The sequence below is a fragment of the Anarrhichthys ocellatus genome, unplaced genomic scaffold (assembly GCF_004355925.1).
Source record: "Anarrhichthys ocellatus isolate YVR2014 unplaced genomic scaffold, GSC_Weel_1.0 scaffold12, whole genome shotgun sequence".
Lineage (NCBI taxonomy): Eukaryota > Metazoa > Chordata > Actinopteri > Perciformes > Anarhichadidae > Anarrhichthys > Anarrhichthys ocellatus.
The window spans coordinates 7,169,311-7,186,804 of record NW_022280042.1 but is presented as its reverse complement, the minus strand read 5'-3'; the positions used below and the strand labels follow the sequence as shown (position 1 = coordinate 7,186,804).

Genomic DNA, 17,494 nt, shown 5'->3' with positions numbered 1-17,494 from the left:
TATATATATATATATATCTATCTCTATCTATATATATATATCTATATAAATCTCTATCTAAATGCATATTGAGCTCCAATTTCTTCAAATCTAAGCAGCTGTTCGGGTCAACGTCACACACTCGAACATGTGTTACAGCTTGACCAGCTTAAAACTAAATATGACTTATTTGTGTCACTCATAAAGGTTGCAGAAACAAAGTCGGTACAGGTTTGGGATCGTTACGTTTTTCTCTGCTTTACGGACATTTAACACGTGTGTGTGTATAATAACCTTTGCTACATGCGGTGTTCATGTTTCAAGTTTGCTTTGCAGTTTAGTTACTGATTCACTTCTGCGGGCTGTATTGTGCAGCACTTGGAGCTCATTTCCATATTAACTGACCTTTAATACCGTGTGTATCAGTTTGACGGCTGGACTGCAAACTGACTGTTGTTTTTGATGTTTTTTTTAATAAGCACAGGGTTACTTTATGCTTCTTCGTCATGTTTAAGAACCTTGTTTTGAAACTGGTCTGAGACTCTACTAAGCTGTCAACCAGGAAGTTGAGTTGGGTGTGTGGCAGTTGTTCCTCATTTGTGATCTTGTAGGGACAAGACGAAAGTTGCGGACAGGCGAGTCAGGATTTCTTAAATTATTTGCACTGCCACTTTACATTCCAGGTGTGTTGAGGGAAGAACTTCAGTTGCAAGTGTTTATGAGTGACTCCTTTAACATTTTAGATCCAAGAGGGGACAAAAGCAGAGGAAAACAGATTCTACCAATGGGGACCAACTTCAACCAGAACCATAACGGTCAGTTTTTAAGATTATTGTGATCGGACATGCATGTTTTTTAAAATGATGAAAGGGAAACCAAACAGATACTCTTCTTGTTCCTGAACATTTGATACCACTAGTATTTTTCAAGACATGGGAACAAGGGAACGAGGAAGTCCACCTATCGAATGTATCTCACTATTGACATTAGAGGACACTTCACAACATTACTTTAAACTAACCAAACAATAACTTAGAGTTGTTCTTTTAACATCTGGACCGTCACTTGTTCCCCCCCTCAGACTTTCTGATCACTGATCCCAGACCACCAGAATACGTCCAAGTTTTACAGAAGAAGACCGTGAAAGAGCTGCTCATGATGAGACGCCAGGTAAGTCCCAGGTTAGAAGTTGACTTTACAGAAAAATGTATATTATTTCTTCATAAATGTGTTGAATCTGGTTTTGTTTATGAGGGAAGACAAAGTTCCTTAAATATGAGGAAGTAGAAGTTGAGCATTCCTCCACGAACAGACTGCAACATAAACTAAATGACACAGACATGCCTGAGTCGGGTTAATCATGATTTAAATGACAGCTTGCAAATGATTCTCTTTTAGAGATGGAACTGCTCGCAGGACGACAAGAACTCAGTGCACGCATTTAAATCTGCAAAATTTGAAGTTTGTGGCAATGAGCCGAACCGTTTTACGAATCATCTCTTCACTGCCTCTGCTGAAAATGCTCCCGTTACCCCACAACAACTGCAACGTCCGGCTCTGCAGAGACAAGCGGCTCCGGCTGCTGAAGTGGACATTTCTTTTTTTCACTGGCAAATACAGCGAGAGTTGCAGAGGGTCCGAGGAGTTCCTCCTGAGCTGCTCAACACGCAAGATGCGGATGGTGACACGTATGTACCCATGAAGAAAGTGTGAAAATAATCATCAACAGATAAAACCGTGAGCTAAATGTCATTTGTGTTACTTCAAAAGTGGTAGTGACACTTATGCAGACCTGAATAAAGTAACATTTGTTTGCATATGTCTTATTTCTTTTCCACTTGCCAGATGTCTTCACATAGCAGTGGCACAAGGTCGACGGGCTCTTGCTTATGTGCTTGCTGTCAGAATGGCTCGATGTGGCTCTCTGGACATGAAAGAACACAATGGGCAGGTACAAAGGCTTAAAGAGTTAGTTTAATTCATGAATAGTACCCATTTAACCCACAAACGCCTACTCCTTTGTACCTAGACCGCTCTTCAGATAGCAGCCACCACCAATCAGCAGTTGATAGTCCAGGACCTGCTGACACACGGAGCACAGATCAACACTCGGGACTACTGGGGCCGCTCTCCTTTGCACGTGTGTGCTGAGAAAGGCTACTTTCTCACCCTTCAGGTAGATTTAACTGCTCAGTCGTGTGCAAATGTCAATGATTCAGTTTGGCACATAATAAAATGTTGTTGCAGCATTTTGATCATTTGGATATATTTAATGTTTTCTACACTATCTTGATGTATTCCCACAGAGCATCTGGAGGACCCTAATGGGGAGCGGGCAGCCAATTGACATTGAAATGTTCAATTATGATGGTGAGTACGTCTTATTCGAGTTAAAACCTGGTGTGACTTATGCAAAGTGTCTTTGTGATGACATACTGTTCTCTGTCTGGAGGTTTCACTCCGCTGCATGCAGCAGTGTTGTCTCACAACGCTATTGTTAAAGAGCTGAAGGGGAGTCTTTGTTCATATAAGACGAAGGAGCTGCTGCAGAAGACACAGATGTCTGTGGAGTGTATCAAGACTCTGCTGCTCATGGGCGCCTCCTGTGGGACAAAGGTAACTGTTAAAACCACCTGCTTGGTATTAAAAAGCCATGTTGCATGACCACTAAGCTTGGATCTGAGGGAATTGCCTTGTTTTTCATTTATGCAGGACCAAAAAAGTGGAAGGACGTGTCTTCACATGGCTTCTGCGGAGGCAAACGTCGAGCTGTTTAACATTTTCCTCGCGCAGCCATCTTCACTGTCGGTCGTCAATGTTCAGGCAAGTTGTTTTGTTGTAATAAAATCGAATGTGAAGTGAGCGTAACACACAAACTGGGTGAAACGCATCGAGTGACTCTGCGTGTGTATGTTGCAGACGTTCAGTGGAAACACAGCCCTGCACATCGTCAGCTCTTTGCAAAATCATGACACTCAAGTGGAAGCAGTGAAGCTGCTGATGAGAAAAGGCGGCGACCCCGGGACCAGGAACTTTGAAAATGAACTGCCGACTCAGCTGGTGCCAGAAGGACCCGTTGGTGAAAAGGTATTGATGATAACATCATCTTAATGTGAGGCAAACACTGTTACACAAATATATGAAAATACCATTAAGTAGTAAAATAAGTCGCATCAACAAACATTAATTATTATAAATGAAAGTGCATGTTGTTTGAGAATCAGTACGAGTGATTATTTGAGTTTTCTTTTCTTTTAGGTGCAGAAGATCCTGAAAGGAAAATATTTGAATGCTTAAGTGAAGCTCAAAAACACTGTCAGTCAGACAGTCCAATCTATCGTAATATTATTTGCCAAAACAAGGCAGATGCTGTTTGTTTCTGTGAAACATGCCATTGTTCATTACTATGTAATGCCCAAAGAGAAAATGGAGATATGATTTGTATTCTTTTGTTAATTAACCTTTATGTGACTTAAGGTGGTACGTTTAAGACTGCAACACAATCAGCAAACTTTCTCTGTAAATCTGTTATTGCTGGAAAAGTTTAATATTTATGCAGGATTATAATCGTGGGTAGACATGTTATGCTGCATATCGTTGTATTTAGAAATACATTAACAGTTTAACATGTTGTAGGTTATTTTCTTTTTAATAATTGTTTTTGGTGTTCATAATCTTGTTTGTTTAAAACATGTGCATGCATTTTCATAAAGGTTTAACATTGTAGTTAATGCAGAAAACATTCTGACCACACACCTGTACTACATTTTATTGTGAAAGGGTTATTGTTTGATGTTATATTATGATATAGAGTTTGAAAAACATCAGGTATAATTTGGTGTTCTGGAATTAAATGTATCAACGTTTTGAATATGTTGTATTTTCATGAATTAAAATGTACAAAGTCTTGTCAGCATTTTTTTTTTATCAGCTATTAATACTTCATTCATTAAGAAGAGGGAGAGGAGGATCATTATTGGATGTTCACTTATCTCCCCCTTGTGGTTGTTTATTGAACCTACATCTCAGCGACACTCCTGTTTAAAAGGAAATATCATTTTTGAGATGTGCTGTTACAAAGATTTTGGACAACATGAGTCAGTTGTCTCCATCACGAGGAAACCAGGACTTGGACATTTAGGACTACTAGACATACTAGATCATTTAATCATAACATTAAATTAGGAAATGAATAAAGAAAAAAATACACCATAAAAATGTGTCTTGTGAAAGTGTGAGAAAGAAGAGTACTTAGAATGCATTTCTCAGTAATTAAGCAGTTTTAGTTATTTTATTTTATTACTAATGTGTCGAGATTCATACATGGGAGGCCTCATGAGAATTATGAAAACCTACACGTGTTAATAAAGATTTCCCAGCCAAGTTATACTGTTTCCAAGATGTTCAACAGGACTGTGATGGAATACGGTCGACGTTGGGCCCAGTTCCAATTCGTAGCAGAGGGACCTCTGTGAAATACAACGTAGGTGATACAGTCGTCTTTTCTTATAGAATATGTACTCTTATTCTGTTCCAGAAGTCAAATAATATTGTAGTTGTATCACTGCGTTAAGTGAGATGACATGTTGTGTTTTAGTCCGTAATGTAGTGGTGAATGAAGCCATTTGGAATGCGGCCATGACTGGGTCCGTTGCGTCACACCAAAACAGGAAGTTTTCAGAGTTCACAGGCTGCGGGCTACATCCGCATTCTTTAACAAGTGTTTACATCGTGAGGACTATCTGTCATTGGCACAGACAACAAACTAGGTAGTAATTGTGGTTGAACGCGTCTTTCAGCTTATGTTTTTTGGTATTTAATTTAAACAGGCACTGAAACAGGGTGCTGTTTCTGCACGATTAGCGTACAGGGTTCTGCATTGAGTTACAGTGCCTGCTCTTATCCAGCTAACCCAGACAGCCCCGTAACATGAAGTTATGGAGGAGCGTAAGCTAAAGAGAAAGAGTCCCAGGACCTCCACCAACACTGCGGCCCCGACCGGTGGCTCTGGCCGGAAGACCAACGCTTCCTCCGGGGTACGGCACGTCGGCTCCAGCCAAAAGAACAAAAATAGGAGGTAGATATAATCTGTTTACCTTCCTCAGAAATAATAGAGCGAAAGTGAGAGGTTGCTTGTCAGATGTTTGTTTAAATCTTTGCACTACTGTTTAGTTATTCAATGTAATATTATTATATTTTATTGAATATATTGTGCATTTGATATTTAATATTTTATCTGTTATCACGTTTTCTGTTGTTTCTTGTCTCTTCCAGGGGAGTGAGAGACAAACCCAGGCATCATGTGGGTTTGGGCGGGAGGCCTAATCAGAACCAGGGCCCGGCAGCACCGATCATCCAGCACTCCTTTCTGACCGATGTCTCGGATGTACAGGAGATGGAGAACGGCCTGCTCAGTCTCCTCAACGACTTCCACTCGGGGAAACTACAAGCGTTTGGTAGTTTGGACTTTTCACCAGAAAAACATATGGTCAGAGAGCCACAGATACAGATGGACCTTTAATATGTTATGTCCCCTCTCCCTGTCAGGCAACGAGTGCTCCATTGACCAGATGGAGCAAGTGAGAGAGATGCAGGAGAAGCTGGCGCGTTTGCATTTTGACCTCCACAGCGAGGTGGACGAAATGCCCGAGGACCAGAGGAAAGTAGCCTGCGACACCAACATGGACAACCTACTTCTTAACGTAAGACCGACTTTATCCTTTCTGTGTTTTTGTTCATGTTTAAGCAGTAGCAACACATATGTCATAGCTTGTGATGTCGTCCTGCTCCTGAAAATCCGATGTGATACAGCACATTGAACTCCTTGTACTTCTTAAAGTACTTCATTGATGTGGTGGAGCTACTCAACATCCCAGCAAGGATTTAGCTGCTTATTCCCCTCCTAAGTGTTAAACTCTTAAAGAGTTTAGTCAGACGATTGTTGCTTGTCGAACCAGGATCAACGATTTCTGTACAAACTGCTCGCATGTTTAACAAACTCAAAATGTTCTTTCTCTCCACAGCTTGAGGAGCTGAGTTCTTCGATGTATCCTTTTTGATATTCAACATGCTTCAAGCATCATATTCGTCCTTATAGCTTTTGAAATAGAGGTAAAACTTCTTTGCCGTCAGGTTTCCCGTTTTTCCTTTACCCTGCTTCACCAGTCAGAAACTGAATCTAGCCGACTCCCAAGAGATCCCGAGGACTGCCAGTATGTGATCTTCTCTTCTCAACCTCATCTGACCCAGACCCATGTCACCTAGAGGGGCTGCAACAGATATGGTAGAGTTGAGGCAAGCTGGAGGCTCTATTCCTCTTTAAGTATTGTGGCAGTTCACCAGCGTTCCATGTCTGTAAAGCAGCATGGATTTATTGTAAGACGTCACAACAGGGGTGCAGCAGAGCCTTATTTTTCACTGCCGACAGTAAATATAGTACAAAACAGTTATAATGTTGTCTGACTAAACAGCAGGATGACAGTAATTAACCTCCTGAGATATGATTGAATGTATTCTCTTATAGTCAGAGTTGTATAGAGGGAGTCTACCAAATTTTAAGCTACTGTCTGACCTACAGTACTTTACATATTGGCATTGCTGCATCCCTGTCACGACCTGTTTAAAGTCAAGTTTCTAAATAGTTTAGATTTGCAATACATTGCTAACCAAAGTGATATTGATACAAACTACTCACCTTGTTTTGTCCAGCAGTTGATTAATTCACAAGTCCTTGAAATGACATCTACAGTGTTTGTTTATCAGCTTTGTTTTAAGTAAACTGACTTCAAGCTTACTCCTTTAGCTATTCTCATATATATGTGTGTGTGTGTGTGTGTGTGTATGTATAACCTCACTCTGTTGCACTTTGTGTTGTTGTCACAGGTCACTAAGTGTCTGTAACGGCACAAACTAAAGACCCAAAGCTAAACTTATCAAAATACAGATGCAGAAATCATGTTTATAACTGTTTCTCAACATATCGCTTTAATACCAATCATGTATCTTATTTTAGAGACAATAAAAAAAAGTTTGAATTATTGTTAAATCTAAAAAAAAATAACATTTAAACAGTAGAAACTGCACAGTTTGTGATTTTTGCATATGACTTCTTGCTACATGCGAGTGGCCTGATATCAGCTCCAGCACCTTGTTCAGTATTGAATATATATTTGCACATATCCACGCAACATGCAAAACACACTGCACATCATCACTCGTGTGTCGGTTTTGACGCTGGAAAATACTGAATTATCCAAATGTTGACGTCGGAAGCATGCCTTAAATTTCTGATTTAAAGCATTTTTGCCTTATTGGTTCTAACCTGTTGAATTGACTTGCATAGAGCAGGTTCTGTATTGAGATAATATGTGATCATGTGACACTGCTTTGACTGTAAATCCTACTTTAATTTGCCACTTCTTATTTTAACCAGTGTTGTTGGGGGATTAAGTGTTTTACTATTTTGAATGTTTGGTGGTTGTATTTTTATTGACCTAATAAATGTGTTGTCTGAATCTCCTGGCTACGTCACCATCTGAGGATCCTTGTGAATAATGTGCATATTTTCATTTTACTTAATGCATTAATGCACAGATTGTTGATTTGGCAGCAATATGATTTTATCCACAAAGGAATGCACTTATCAAATAAGTGTGGACATGAATTGACTTTTGTTTCTGCTGACAACCTGTTTGCTTCTTACCATCTAGTTACTTATTAATGTGCAGGAGGCTGTGCAGCCTGTGTGCAGGAATGTGCGCATCCTTCTGTTGATGCGTCTCTAAGGTAACTGAGCAGAGCGCCACACCAGCAGCCTGTTATTCAGCACTCAGCGTTTTATTACAGAGCTACATTAGAACATTAGAACCTCAAATCGTGCGCGAGAAGAACAATGTCGACCCCTCACTCGGTGAAGCGGTGGCAGCTCAGCGGGACGGACTATGAACCGCAGCGAGGCCGCAGCCTGCAGTCCGGAACCCGCTTCAGCACCTGGACCCCCCTGAACAACAGGACGAGCAACCTGCAGGTCAGGACGAACCCACGCTCGAGGCCCGAAACACTGTTATTAAATTAGATTTCTTTCTATTTATAACCACCAGATGCCAGGGAACACCACGTTATTTCACTGTGCAGCATATATGAGACTGTCAGATTTAAATTCTCCGTTTTAATATAAATTAACAGCTTAGTCGGCCAATTAGCCTGATTGCAAACAGGTGCACAAACCGACTGAAAGTCCCTCTCGTTATGCTTCCGGTCGCACTACAGAAGATATATTATTGACGTTAAGGTAAAGTCATTATTTTATCATTCAGTTGCATATTGTGAATTGTGTGCAGAGGTGGTTTGAGGCGTCCCGTGTCCTGCAGGAAATGCATGCAGGGGAAGGCACGTTGCAACGTACTGAACTGTATTATTAAGGGTGAAGATATGCTGAGTTGCCCAATCAATGTATGTAGAAAATGCATGTAAACTAAGATAGAGGACACTGTTCAGACATTTTCTTTCTTTTAAATATCATGACTGGTCATGTAACGATCTTGGTAGTTGTCCAGTCTCTTGTTAGCCAATGTGATGCAACAATAAATAAATATTGTCGCTACCAAAGTTCCACATACAGTAAGGGTGTTTCTCTTTGTTCTTCTTGAAACTAAGGGATTGAATCGCAATCCCTTAACCAATCGAGCATGAGCCACATCATGGGAGGACAGATGCCTTTCACATTTATTTCATCTCTTATGCAATGAGGTGCACCTTCCACACGTCCTTCACTGACTGTATAAAGCTTTTTGGTTTCCTTTTTCCCCATTTGCTCCCAGTTATTTGAGGAGAGGATCAACCTTGTGCTGCACTGGTTTGACCTGTGGACTGACAGACAGAGGAAACACCTGTTGCACACTCTGCTCACACGATGCACCAAGTCCCAGCTCAAGTAAGCTGTCTCTTCCCCTTTTGTTTGTGTATTTGTGTCATTACAAGTGAGACCAAGGTTATTGCATTTGTTTTGTTTTTCAGGTTCTGCAAGGATTTGCTGATGGAGACGGTTCCTGTGACTCAAGTGGACTTCACGTCTGTGCTGCCACGCTTCTTGTCCCTGTATGTGATGTCGTTTCTGTCCTCCCGTGAGCTCAGCTCCGCTGCCCAGGTCAGCTGGCACTGGAGGGTCCTTGCTGAGCAGGTGAGAGGTGAGATATTTGATGTTTACTGGAGTTTCCACGCTTACATTAAGACATTTTTATTGCGTTCCCTCCTCCTCTCTCCTCCCAGGACTGTCTCTGGGCCGGCCGCTGCATCTCAAGAGGCTGGTTCCTTCCCTACACTCCTGCAGAGAAAGAGTTTGGAGCGTGGAAGAACCACTATGTCTCCTGCGTCTCCACGCTGGACTGGCTCACCCCCAGGGAGGCGGCCGAGCAGTACGGGACCCTCAACCAGCACAGCACGGGGATGACGGAGGAGGAGGAGGAGGAGGAGGAGGAGAGGAGGAAGGAGAGGAGGATCAGACAGATGATCAGAGACAAACTACAGGAGGAGAAGAGTGAGAAAAGAAAGACATCAAATGATACAAGATCTGAAAATGATTAACACTTTTTTGAGGGTGTCATCAAAGTTGCACGTTTATATCTTATGATCGTGACTCTTCCTTGTTTGTCTCTGTCCCAATCTTCTAAGCAGATATGTCTTTCAGTTACCTCACAAAGCTTGTACTTAGAGACCAGTGCTTCTGTCTGTGATGTTTGCAGAACACGCTTTGAGAACCAGGAAAGCCTGGGGCAGCTACACCAAGCCAGAAGGAGGCAGAGGTGGAAGAACTCAGACAGGGAGGCGCGGCTCTGGAATAGCATTCAGCTCTTGGCCCTCTCTCTCCTGGCCTCCGAGGACTGTTGGGTCTCCCAGCGTCTGTCTCAGCCTGGACAGGGGACAGCCCATGACTGCAGCCCAGAGCTTGGAGGGAGTCCAGACCTCCATTCCTAGCAGGTGATTGTCTGTTGACGGTGACACATTCACTTCCCCTCGATGATGTCAGCGTTTTATGATACAATACATTTTATAATATAATGCAACCCGATGTGAGAGCTCTGTAATAAATCCTGTCTTTGTAATATTAAACTTCAAAATCTGTCCCCAGAATGGTCCCATTGAGGCCATTTATTATTTTTGGTCTAAAGCTGTGATGTGAGTGTAAACCAGACCTCCATCTTCTCTTTCAGTGAAAGACTGAGCAAAGCCAGAGGAGCGCTTTCCTCCTTCACCAGCAGCCCTCCACTGCCACACAACCTCTGCGTGACCCCTCCTGCCCTCTTACTGCTGATCTCCAACAGGATTCCTGCCTATGAGGTAAATAACAAGTACAGAAAGAGTCTTAAATCAGCATCTACTTAGTAAGAGAAAAAGCAGCGATGAAGAGTGTAAAAAAGAAAAAGGGACATTGTCAAGTTGAGCATCTCATATTTCTCCCCGTCTGCTCTTTTCCTTTCTCCCTGTGCTACATCTAGTTGGTGCTGAGTGGCGTGAAGGATGGAGTGGTTGTGGTTCTGTACGACCACAGAGGGGCTCTCTCAGCTCTGTTAGCCCAGGTGGAGAGGACTATTTCTGGGCAGAGAGCTCAGAGGCTGGGCCTGCTAGCTCCAGGAGGAACGGAGGAAATCCATCTGCTCCATGGTGAGAATTAATAATCCTGTGTATCTTAATGTGTGGAAACACTGCTGGGGTTAGCTCTAGTCCAAGTTCAGCCTCCAGTGCTGGAAGTTTATCTCTCAGGATACTGTGAAGCACATCTGCTAAAACCATTTCATGGCTTATTTTATTATGATAATACCTTTTTTTTTAATTTTTTTTTTACAGTAAGTCTAAAGCTACTTTGGTCCCTTGGCTTAGAACTAATCATCATAAATCTTGCATCGATTTTACATTGTTCATGCACCTTTTTGTTTAACTGTTTTTTTTATTTTTTATAAAATGATTTCAAACACAGAGATACACTCAAAGACTCCACAACGTAACTCTGTGGCACAGTAATTAATGTACTTATTCTCAGTTATCCTTTTTGCCTGTGAAGTCGCCATTCGGGAAAATTCTATATATTTTTGTTGTTTACTTCATACACAAGTTTGTCAACTTACCTTTCAAACTTGACCGGTTAAAGTTGAATATGCACGTTGCTCAAACTGAAAACTGTTAAGTTAACTCTTTTAAGGAACCTTATTTTTCTGCCTACAAATCCTGATTCTGTTGACCCTCCAGGTCGTAGCCTGTCAGAGAAGACATTACTGATCCCCGACCATAGAGAATTCTGGGAAAAGCTGTGTGGCTGGGTGGCACCAGCTGAGGAAGGAGGAGGGATTGACATGTTCTCCCCGTTGGCTGCATCTGGTAGGTAGACACAGATGTTGGAACACACACACACTTCTCTGTAATCTGCATCTTCCGTCTCTGTCTCACTAACCTCCACTCTGTCTCTTGCTTTCTCTCTCCTCCTCAGCATCGGGAGTGGCTCTCATGCACGCTCTCTCTACTCTGACGGGTCTGGAGGTTCTGGCGCCTATTGGTTTTGCCACCGGAAGTTTCCAGAACAGTGAGTCACCATGCACAAGACTGAAACACCTCCAAAAAGACATCTAAGATGTGAAGCATCATGTTAAAGCCACAATAAATAGTTTGTTTCTTCACCCTCTCTCAGTCCTGAGTGAGTGGTCTGACGGTAGTGTGTGCACCGGACTCTCGGAGCATCAACCAGACGCCCCGCCACTGCAGTTTGTGTGTGAGAGTGTACTGCTGGGCTGGTGCAGACAGGCTCAGTGGATGGAGGAGGCTCTGGGGGAGCTGAAGGGCTGCCGGGGGCCGCAGCTACAGCGCGTCAGCCTCCAGGCCAGGGGCCGGGCGCTGGGTAGGTTTTCACATGCGTTTGGATTTAAATGCACCCACACACAGCTGGAGCAATGGCAGGTTTAAACAAATGCCTGCATACTCTGTGTCCTGTAAACTTTCTGAGGAATCTATTCATATATTTATAGGTCATTTTCTGTGGGAGAAAATCTGCCTCGAGGAGCTGTGTGTGTCTAAAGATCTAAATGAGGCTCTGACGGAGGGACTCACTGCTCTCACAAGACAGGAAGAGGTGGAAATGTTTAATACACTTATACATTACAACAAGAGCAAAAAATGTTTGTTTCAAGTTGCATCATTAACTGCGGATAAGAGTGTGTGTTTCTTTATTTCTGCTCTCACATCTTCAGACCAGACCTCTGGAGTTTCTTGCCGCCTTCCTGACAAGATGGAGTGAGGAGAAGGAGGGAGAAGAGACTAGTGGAGGGAAGAAGGGGAGAAACAAAGGAGCAGATGATTTCTCATTGGCACAACACGACTCAAAGAAATGTGTCGGCCTGATACCTGAGCTACCACAGGTGTGTGATTTTAACTCGTCCATTCAGAGAAGGTTGAAGGAGCACACTTGATCTTTACAGCTCGTTTTGTCTTTAGATAGTGTTCGATTGGAGAGGTGCAGCTGCCAGAGAGCTCCACCACAGCGAGTGTCTTTATCTGGGGAGACTAGGCGCTGTGCTGAAGGTAGGTCTAGACTGTAACATTAAAAACACCAACTGGAAATTTAGTGACACTATCACATGTTTAGATGCTGAGAGGCCATTGTTTCAGGTGCAGTTCCACCTGACATTAATCAGAGACTGAATGAACATTATGTAATGCTGTCAAATCAAGTCCAGAAAACAGATGCAGACACTTTTTAGGAACTGGACCCTTTCAACAAACTACAGGGAGTTCATATAATACCTTTTTAAACTAGGTGTTGGTTGATGGTTCTACAGCTGCATGGCCTATTCTTCCTCACTTTGTTATTAGAATCTCATCTTGAGAAGGATTTTTTGAGATGTTTTCAGAGCAACTACACATCAAGCAAGTGTTGTTTGTCAAAGGTTCAGAGATTACCAATGTATTTATCCGATACCTTCTCTCTTGTGCTGAAGGTGTACCAGGAGCCTCTTACAGCAGCTCTCAACTCCAACAGAGCCATCCTCAGCTACGCTGACATCCACATTGTCCTCAGCCCTGTCACACAAATACTGGCGCTCAACAGGTACACACACACACACACACACACAAGTGTTTGTATGACACTGTCTTGTTTGCGTGCCTCTGTGTGGACATGACATGATATATGTGCGTGTGTTTGCTGCAGGGTGTTTCAGGCAGATTTACAAGCCAGGCTGCAGCAGTGGGGTGCAGAGCAGTGTGTTGGAGATGTGCTTGTAAAACTGTGCTCAAAACTCAGAGTTTACACCAACTACCTCAACAACTACACCACCGCCCTCAGCACCATCGACAAGGTACAGTCAGACCATGCATGAAGCACGTAAACCAGGTCTAGAGTGTACAGCGGTCTGAGAAAGCTTTGCCTGTCTGATCTCAGTGCAGGGAGACGAAGCCTCCGTTCCGGGCTTTCCTGAAGAGAGCAGACAGAACTCTTGCAACACACATGCTGAGGTAACATGTACACTCATCTTTATTGGTTTTCAGGGCAATCGTCAGACAATGAATTGATTAAACCGCGGTGTGTTTGTGAAGCCTGCAGGAGCTGCTGCTGTGTCCAGTGTGGAGGATACAGGAGTATGTGACTCTGCTTCAAGTGTTGTCTTTGCACACACACACCGGCCACCCTGACCACACGCACCTGTGCTCTGCCCTCAGCACCCTGCTGGGGTTCAGAGAGTTCATACAGAAGGTACAACCGCCACACGGAGCGTGGAGGCAGTATCTCACGCTGTGTTTGATTCATTCAGCATTTCTCACATGTTTGCTTCTGTTTCAGTTGAAGCGTAACTCAGAGAGAGACAGACTGATGGAGGAAACGCAGCAGATGATCCAAGGCTGTCCGGTAAAATCACAGCTCCCTCTTTTTCCCCACGCTCTCAAAACAACATCTAAAACTAACATGTTGAAGTATTTTTATGTTAATATGGTGTGTGTGTGTAGAGCCTCAGTGAAGGAAACAGGCAGCTGATAATAACACAGGATGCTGCTTTACTCAGGAGCCCTGATGAACAGATTCCTGAATCACTCAGGTGTGTGGTGATTTGTATTTGTATTGACTTAGTAGATGTTTGATATGATATTTTTTGATATTTACTTTTTCTTGTTAAGCACTTTATTGCTTAAGTAGCACTTTCTAATGACGCATACATCGGGAAACCTTTGCACAATCAAACACTGTATGTTTTATATTACATCACTACAGATTGTAAATCTAACCAAGACGTTTTTTTTTCCTGTTTGTGTGCATGATTAGGACCTTCGAGCAGGTGTCTGATGTGGGCCTGTTTCTGTTCAACGACGCTCTGGTGCTGACGCGGCGAAACGTGCATCACACACCGTTCACGTTGGCTCACCGGAGCACACACACTTTCATGGCCTCTGTGGCTCTCTCCAGCCTGGCTGTCAGAGCGATCACACACTCGCGCTGTGAGTTTGTACCATTTAAAGAATACGATGTGTGTTGAATGTTGCCTCGGCTTTCATTCTTTTCTGTAATCTTCAGTGTGTCATTAATAACGTCGTTGGTGTTTTTGATAACCTTTGCCACGTTAAAGGATTATTAATGTCTTTCTCTGTAGATGTGCGTCATGCTTTTGTCCTGGAGGGTCCTTGTCGTTCTTGGGTTTGTGCCACAGAAAGAGGAGAGGAGAGAGAGCACTTCCTGTCTGTGCTGCGTTCAGCCACAAGCTCTGCTCTGACTGGACACCAGTGACGGCGCCGTGACGACGAAACACCGGCAAGACAAGAAGAGGTTTGGACGCCACTGTTTGCCTTTTTTTACATGATAAGTTAAAAAAATGTTTTTAGGAAATATCAAACGGCAGTTATTTGTCCACAGCACACACGTAGCCCTCCTGCCACTGGTGTTCTGAGTGTCTCACTTTAACCTGAAAAGTATTCAGATTGTAGTTTAGATTATGAGCAGAGTATTCCTGTTGTCACAATAATTACTTAACATTAGCATAATGGAATATGGTCTTTTTTTTGCATTTGCAATATTTGGAAAATTGCAAGAATTTTATCACATTTTGCACGATCCTGCTTTTTATCAGCTGGAAGGTGCAACACATTACAGTACTTGTAAACCAGTATCTTGTTCATTATATACATCTCTATACCTACATCTCCTGATTCTGCACGCGTGGCTCAATAACTGAAGAACTGTGTTGACTCGGCATCAGCTAGACATGTTTAACCTCGTCTAGGGATTGTAAAGAAAAAATCAACATTTGTCCTTTTATACTTCAACACAATACTGTTGCGAAAACAGATAAATACATCAAAATACTTTGACAGTACGGCTGATGTTGCTCATTTAAATTGTTGCATCGTGAACCTGTTGTTTTACAGTATGTTGATGTGTGATCGCGTTGGATGTTAGAAAGTCGTTTGAGTTATGTTTGCCGATCTTGTTTTGTTTTGTCTTTTGTGTTGAGTAGCTTTGTGTAATAAAACTCCACACGTACTTACTGTAAACTGAGAATATTGTGGGTTTTGCTTTTAATGTAATCACGTCATGCATTCATTCCTTTGACATTAAACCAGTAACATTAGCTCAACAATCCCAGCATCACAAGTAGCATCTTTCTTTTCCAGGTATAAAAAGTCTTTATTGATAACCAAAAATAACACTAATGTCACATTTCGGATATTATCACTATCATGTAACTGCATTACAACACATCACTTATACACGTATGTACATTATTGCCACCTATTTAAAGAAACCTCCACGTGATCCATCCTTAGAGATTAGATGAATGGCTGAGTCATTATCAGCACACCTCAACAGATACAGTACTTAAAGATCAATACAAAGGCTGACGATACAACATATAACATACCTAATGTTCTAGTATTACTCTTCAGTTTACTTTGTTTTGATCACGGTGACATCTTCACACCAATCTGTGACATTGGAACTACTTTCTAAAATGTTGTGTAGGTTTATTAACGGCTAATACAATGTGGGCACATTGAACATCGACACAAAGCATTGTTGTATGTTGCAGTCTTCAGAGCACCACAGATGAGGATTAGGTAATAGTGAAACAGTACTTTGATAGTTTGAAATTGAATATGATTATTGACTATTTTATTTTTTATATCATTTATAATTCAGTTTAATATCTGATGTAACTATGAGGATGATGTAAACTGACCTTTTACAATATTCTGGTGTCTGTAAAAGCATCACTGTTGTCACAGTTTGCGGTTAACTAGATTTGGGTTGTCGTTGTTGTTGTTGATTTGTGCTGCTCTTTCCCAGTGGCTGGATGAGCGGCTGGCGGCTGACTCTTGCTCTGCGGCCCCACGTTTGCTGCCGTGCTGTTTGTCCCTTTCTGGGAGCCGTAGCCCTTCGGTTTGGGGATTCTCGTAGGTCCCGGTCGTCGGAATGCTTCTGGAGGTATCTGTGGAGAAACATTGAGAAACAATGAAGTAAAGTGGGGAAACGAGTGACTTACAGCAAAGAAAATGAGGAAGAAGTGGGGAGAATACACAGTATAGAGGGGAGTATTGTGACTTTCTCCACAAGCTGAATTGTTTCCAGTAGCCTCGTAAAGATCTGATGCAATACTGATGATGACCACTAGATGATATCAAATCATATTTTATGGGCAGTAAATGACCACAGTGCCAAACTGTTACTGCATGACTGCTGCACCTTTTGTCTTTTGGATGACAAAAAGCTAATTCAGATTTTGACATGAATGAAAACGAGGCCTCTGCATAACATAATTAAAATGCACAACATCCTTTCAACCATGTTGCATATTCTTACATGTTCTGTAAAATGTGATGAACATTGCAAGCTACAATAATTGTGTTTTCTGTTGTCTGTCTTATGTACATCATTTAGTGTCCTTTACCGGCTTTAACGTGTAACGCTGCTACAATCACTCGATTAATCAATTAAATGAGCAAAAGAAAATTTAGCAGCAACTATTTTTATGATCTTTTATGATGTTTTTTTTTCTATTCTCTTACATTTTATAGAAGATGAATCAATAATGAATAAAAGTTGTTGGTTGCAGCCCTCGGAATTATTTTGTTTTAAATATTTACCTCCTTTACTGTATGAAAAACTAAGATTTCTGTCTTGCCGATTAAAGACGGGTTTTTTTCAAAGCTGTCCCTAATATTTTTGTTTATCTTATCATCAATAACTGCGTGTTTGTTGCCTAGAAACCAGTGTTTGTCCTTCGGGGCACAACCTGCAAACAAGAAGAGAGAATATTGTGGGAAACATCACATTTCTCAGATTCTCAAACAACTTACTGCTCCGTTTACTGTGTAATCACATTTCAATCAGTGTGTTTACATGTGCTGCAGCGTGCCAGGAGGCTGAGGTAGTATTGGCACTTATACAGTAGAAACAGTATCCTGTTTACTGCGACATCATGAGTCACCTCAGCAACAGCTAGCACACTGAGCCATGTACACTCCTCAGTCATAGTGTCGTTTATGC

General features: G+C 42.1%; 4 protein-coding genes across 6 annotated transcripts in view; 3 read left to right on the top strand and 1 right to left on the bottom strand.

The window, feature by feature from the left end:
* Positions 1-69: 69 nt before the first annotated feature.
* nfkbiz (nuclear factor of kappa light polypeptide gene enhancer in B-cells inhibitor, zeta) lies at positions 70-3,888 on the top strand. Of its 2 annotated transcripts, XM_031852163.1 has the most exons (11): positions 70-614; positions 723-794; positions 1,061-1,149; positions 1,378-1,667; positions 1,825-1,930; positions 2,009-2,155; positions 2,286-2,349; positions 2,432-2,595; positions 2,692-2,802; positions 2,899-3,066; positions 3,238-3,888. In XM_031852163.1, the coding sequence occupies exons 2-11, from the start codon at positions 764-766 to the stop codon at positions 3,274-3,276; spliced, it is 1,209 nt and encodes a 402-aa protein (XP_031708023.1). In that variant the 5' UTR covers positions 70-614; positions 723-763; the 3' UTR covers positions 3,277-3,888. The 2 variants fall into 2 exon arrangements, with proteins under 2 accessions (XP_031708023.1, XP_031708022.1); XM_031852162.1 differs by having other exon boundaries at positions 70-794.
* A 758-nt stretch (positions 3,889-4,646) lies between these two features.
* On the top strand, positions 4,647-7,501 carry ccdc28a (coiled-coil domain containing 28A). 2 transcript variants are annotated; one of them, XM_031852397.1, is made up of 5 exons: positions 4,647-5,056; positions 5,254-5,435; positions 5,527-5,681; positions 6,003-6,025; positions 6,149-7,501. In XM_031852397.1, the coding sequence occupies exons 1-5, from the start codon at positions 4,917-4,919 to the stop codon at positions 6,153-6,155; spliced, it is 507 nt and encodes a 168-aa protein (XP_031708257.1). In that variant the 5' UTR covers positions 4,647-4,916; the 3' UTR covers positions 6,156-7,501. The 2 variants fall into 2 exon arrangements, with proteins under 2 accessions (XP_031708257.1, XP_031708256.1); XM_031852396.1 differs by having other exon boundaries at positions 6,145-7,501.
* A 218-nt stretch (positions 7,502-7,719) lies between these two features.
* On the top strand, positions 7,720-17,233 carry ect2l (epithelial cell transforming 2 like). The gene is made up of 22 exons (XM_031852398.1): positions 7,720-8,005; positions 8,799-8,911; positions 8,995-9,157; positions 9,247-9,514; positions 9,720-9,954; positions 10,188-10,314; positions 10,473-10,638; positions 11,221-11,349; positions 11,459-11,551; positions 11,657-11,863; positions 11,991-12,094; positions 12,213-12,380; positions 12,457-12,543; positions 12,960-13,069; positions 13,172-13,319; positions 13,403-13,476; positions 13,558-13,714; positions 13,802-13,867; positions 13,966-14,054; positions 14,279-14,451; positions 14,604-14,776; positions 16,295-17,233. The coding sequence occupies exons 1-21, from the start codon at positions 7,871-7,873 to the stop codon at positions 14,735-14,737; spliced, it is 2,946 nt and encodes a 981-aa protein (XP_031708258.1). The 5' UTR covers positions 7,720-7,870; the 3' UTR covers positions 14,738-14,776; positions 16,295-17,233.
* The window catches only part of LOC116386300 (filamin A interacting protein 1-like), a 55,294-nt gene continuing 51,593 nt past the window's right edge, over positions 13,794-17,494 (bottom strand). The window contains exon 6 of the mRNA XM_031852394.1: positions 13,794-16,436. Within this exon, the coding sequence (XP_031708254.1) occupies positions 16,245-16,436 (192 nt within the window). The 3' untranslated portion in view covers positions 13,794-16,244. The remainder of the gene's footprint in view (positions 16,437-17,494) is intronic.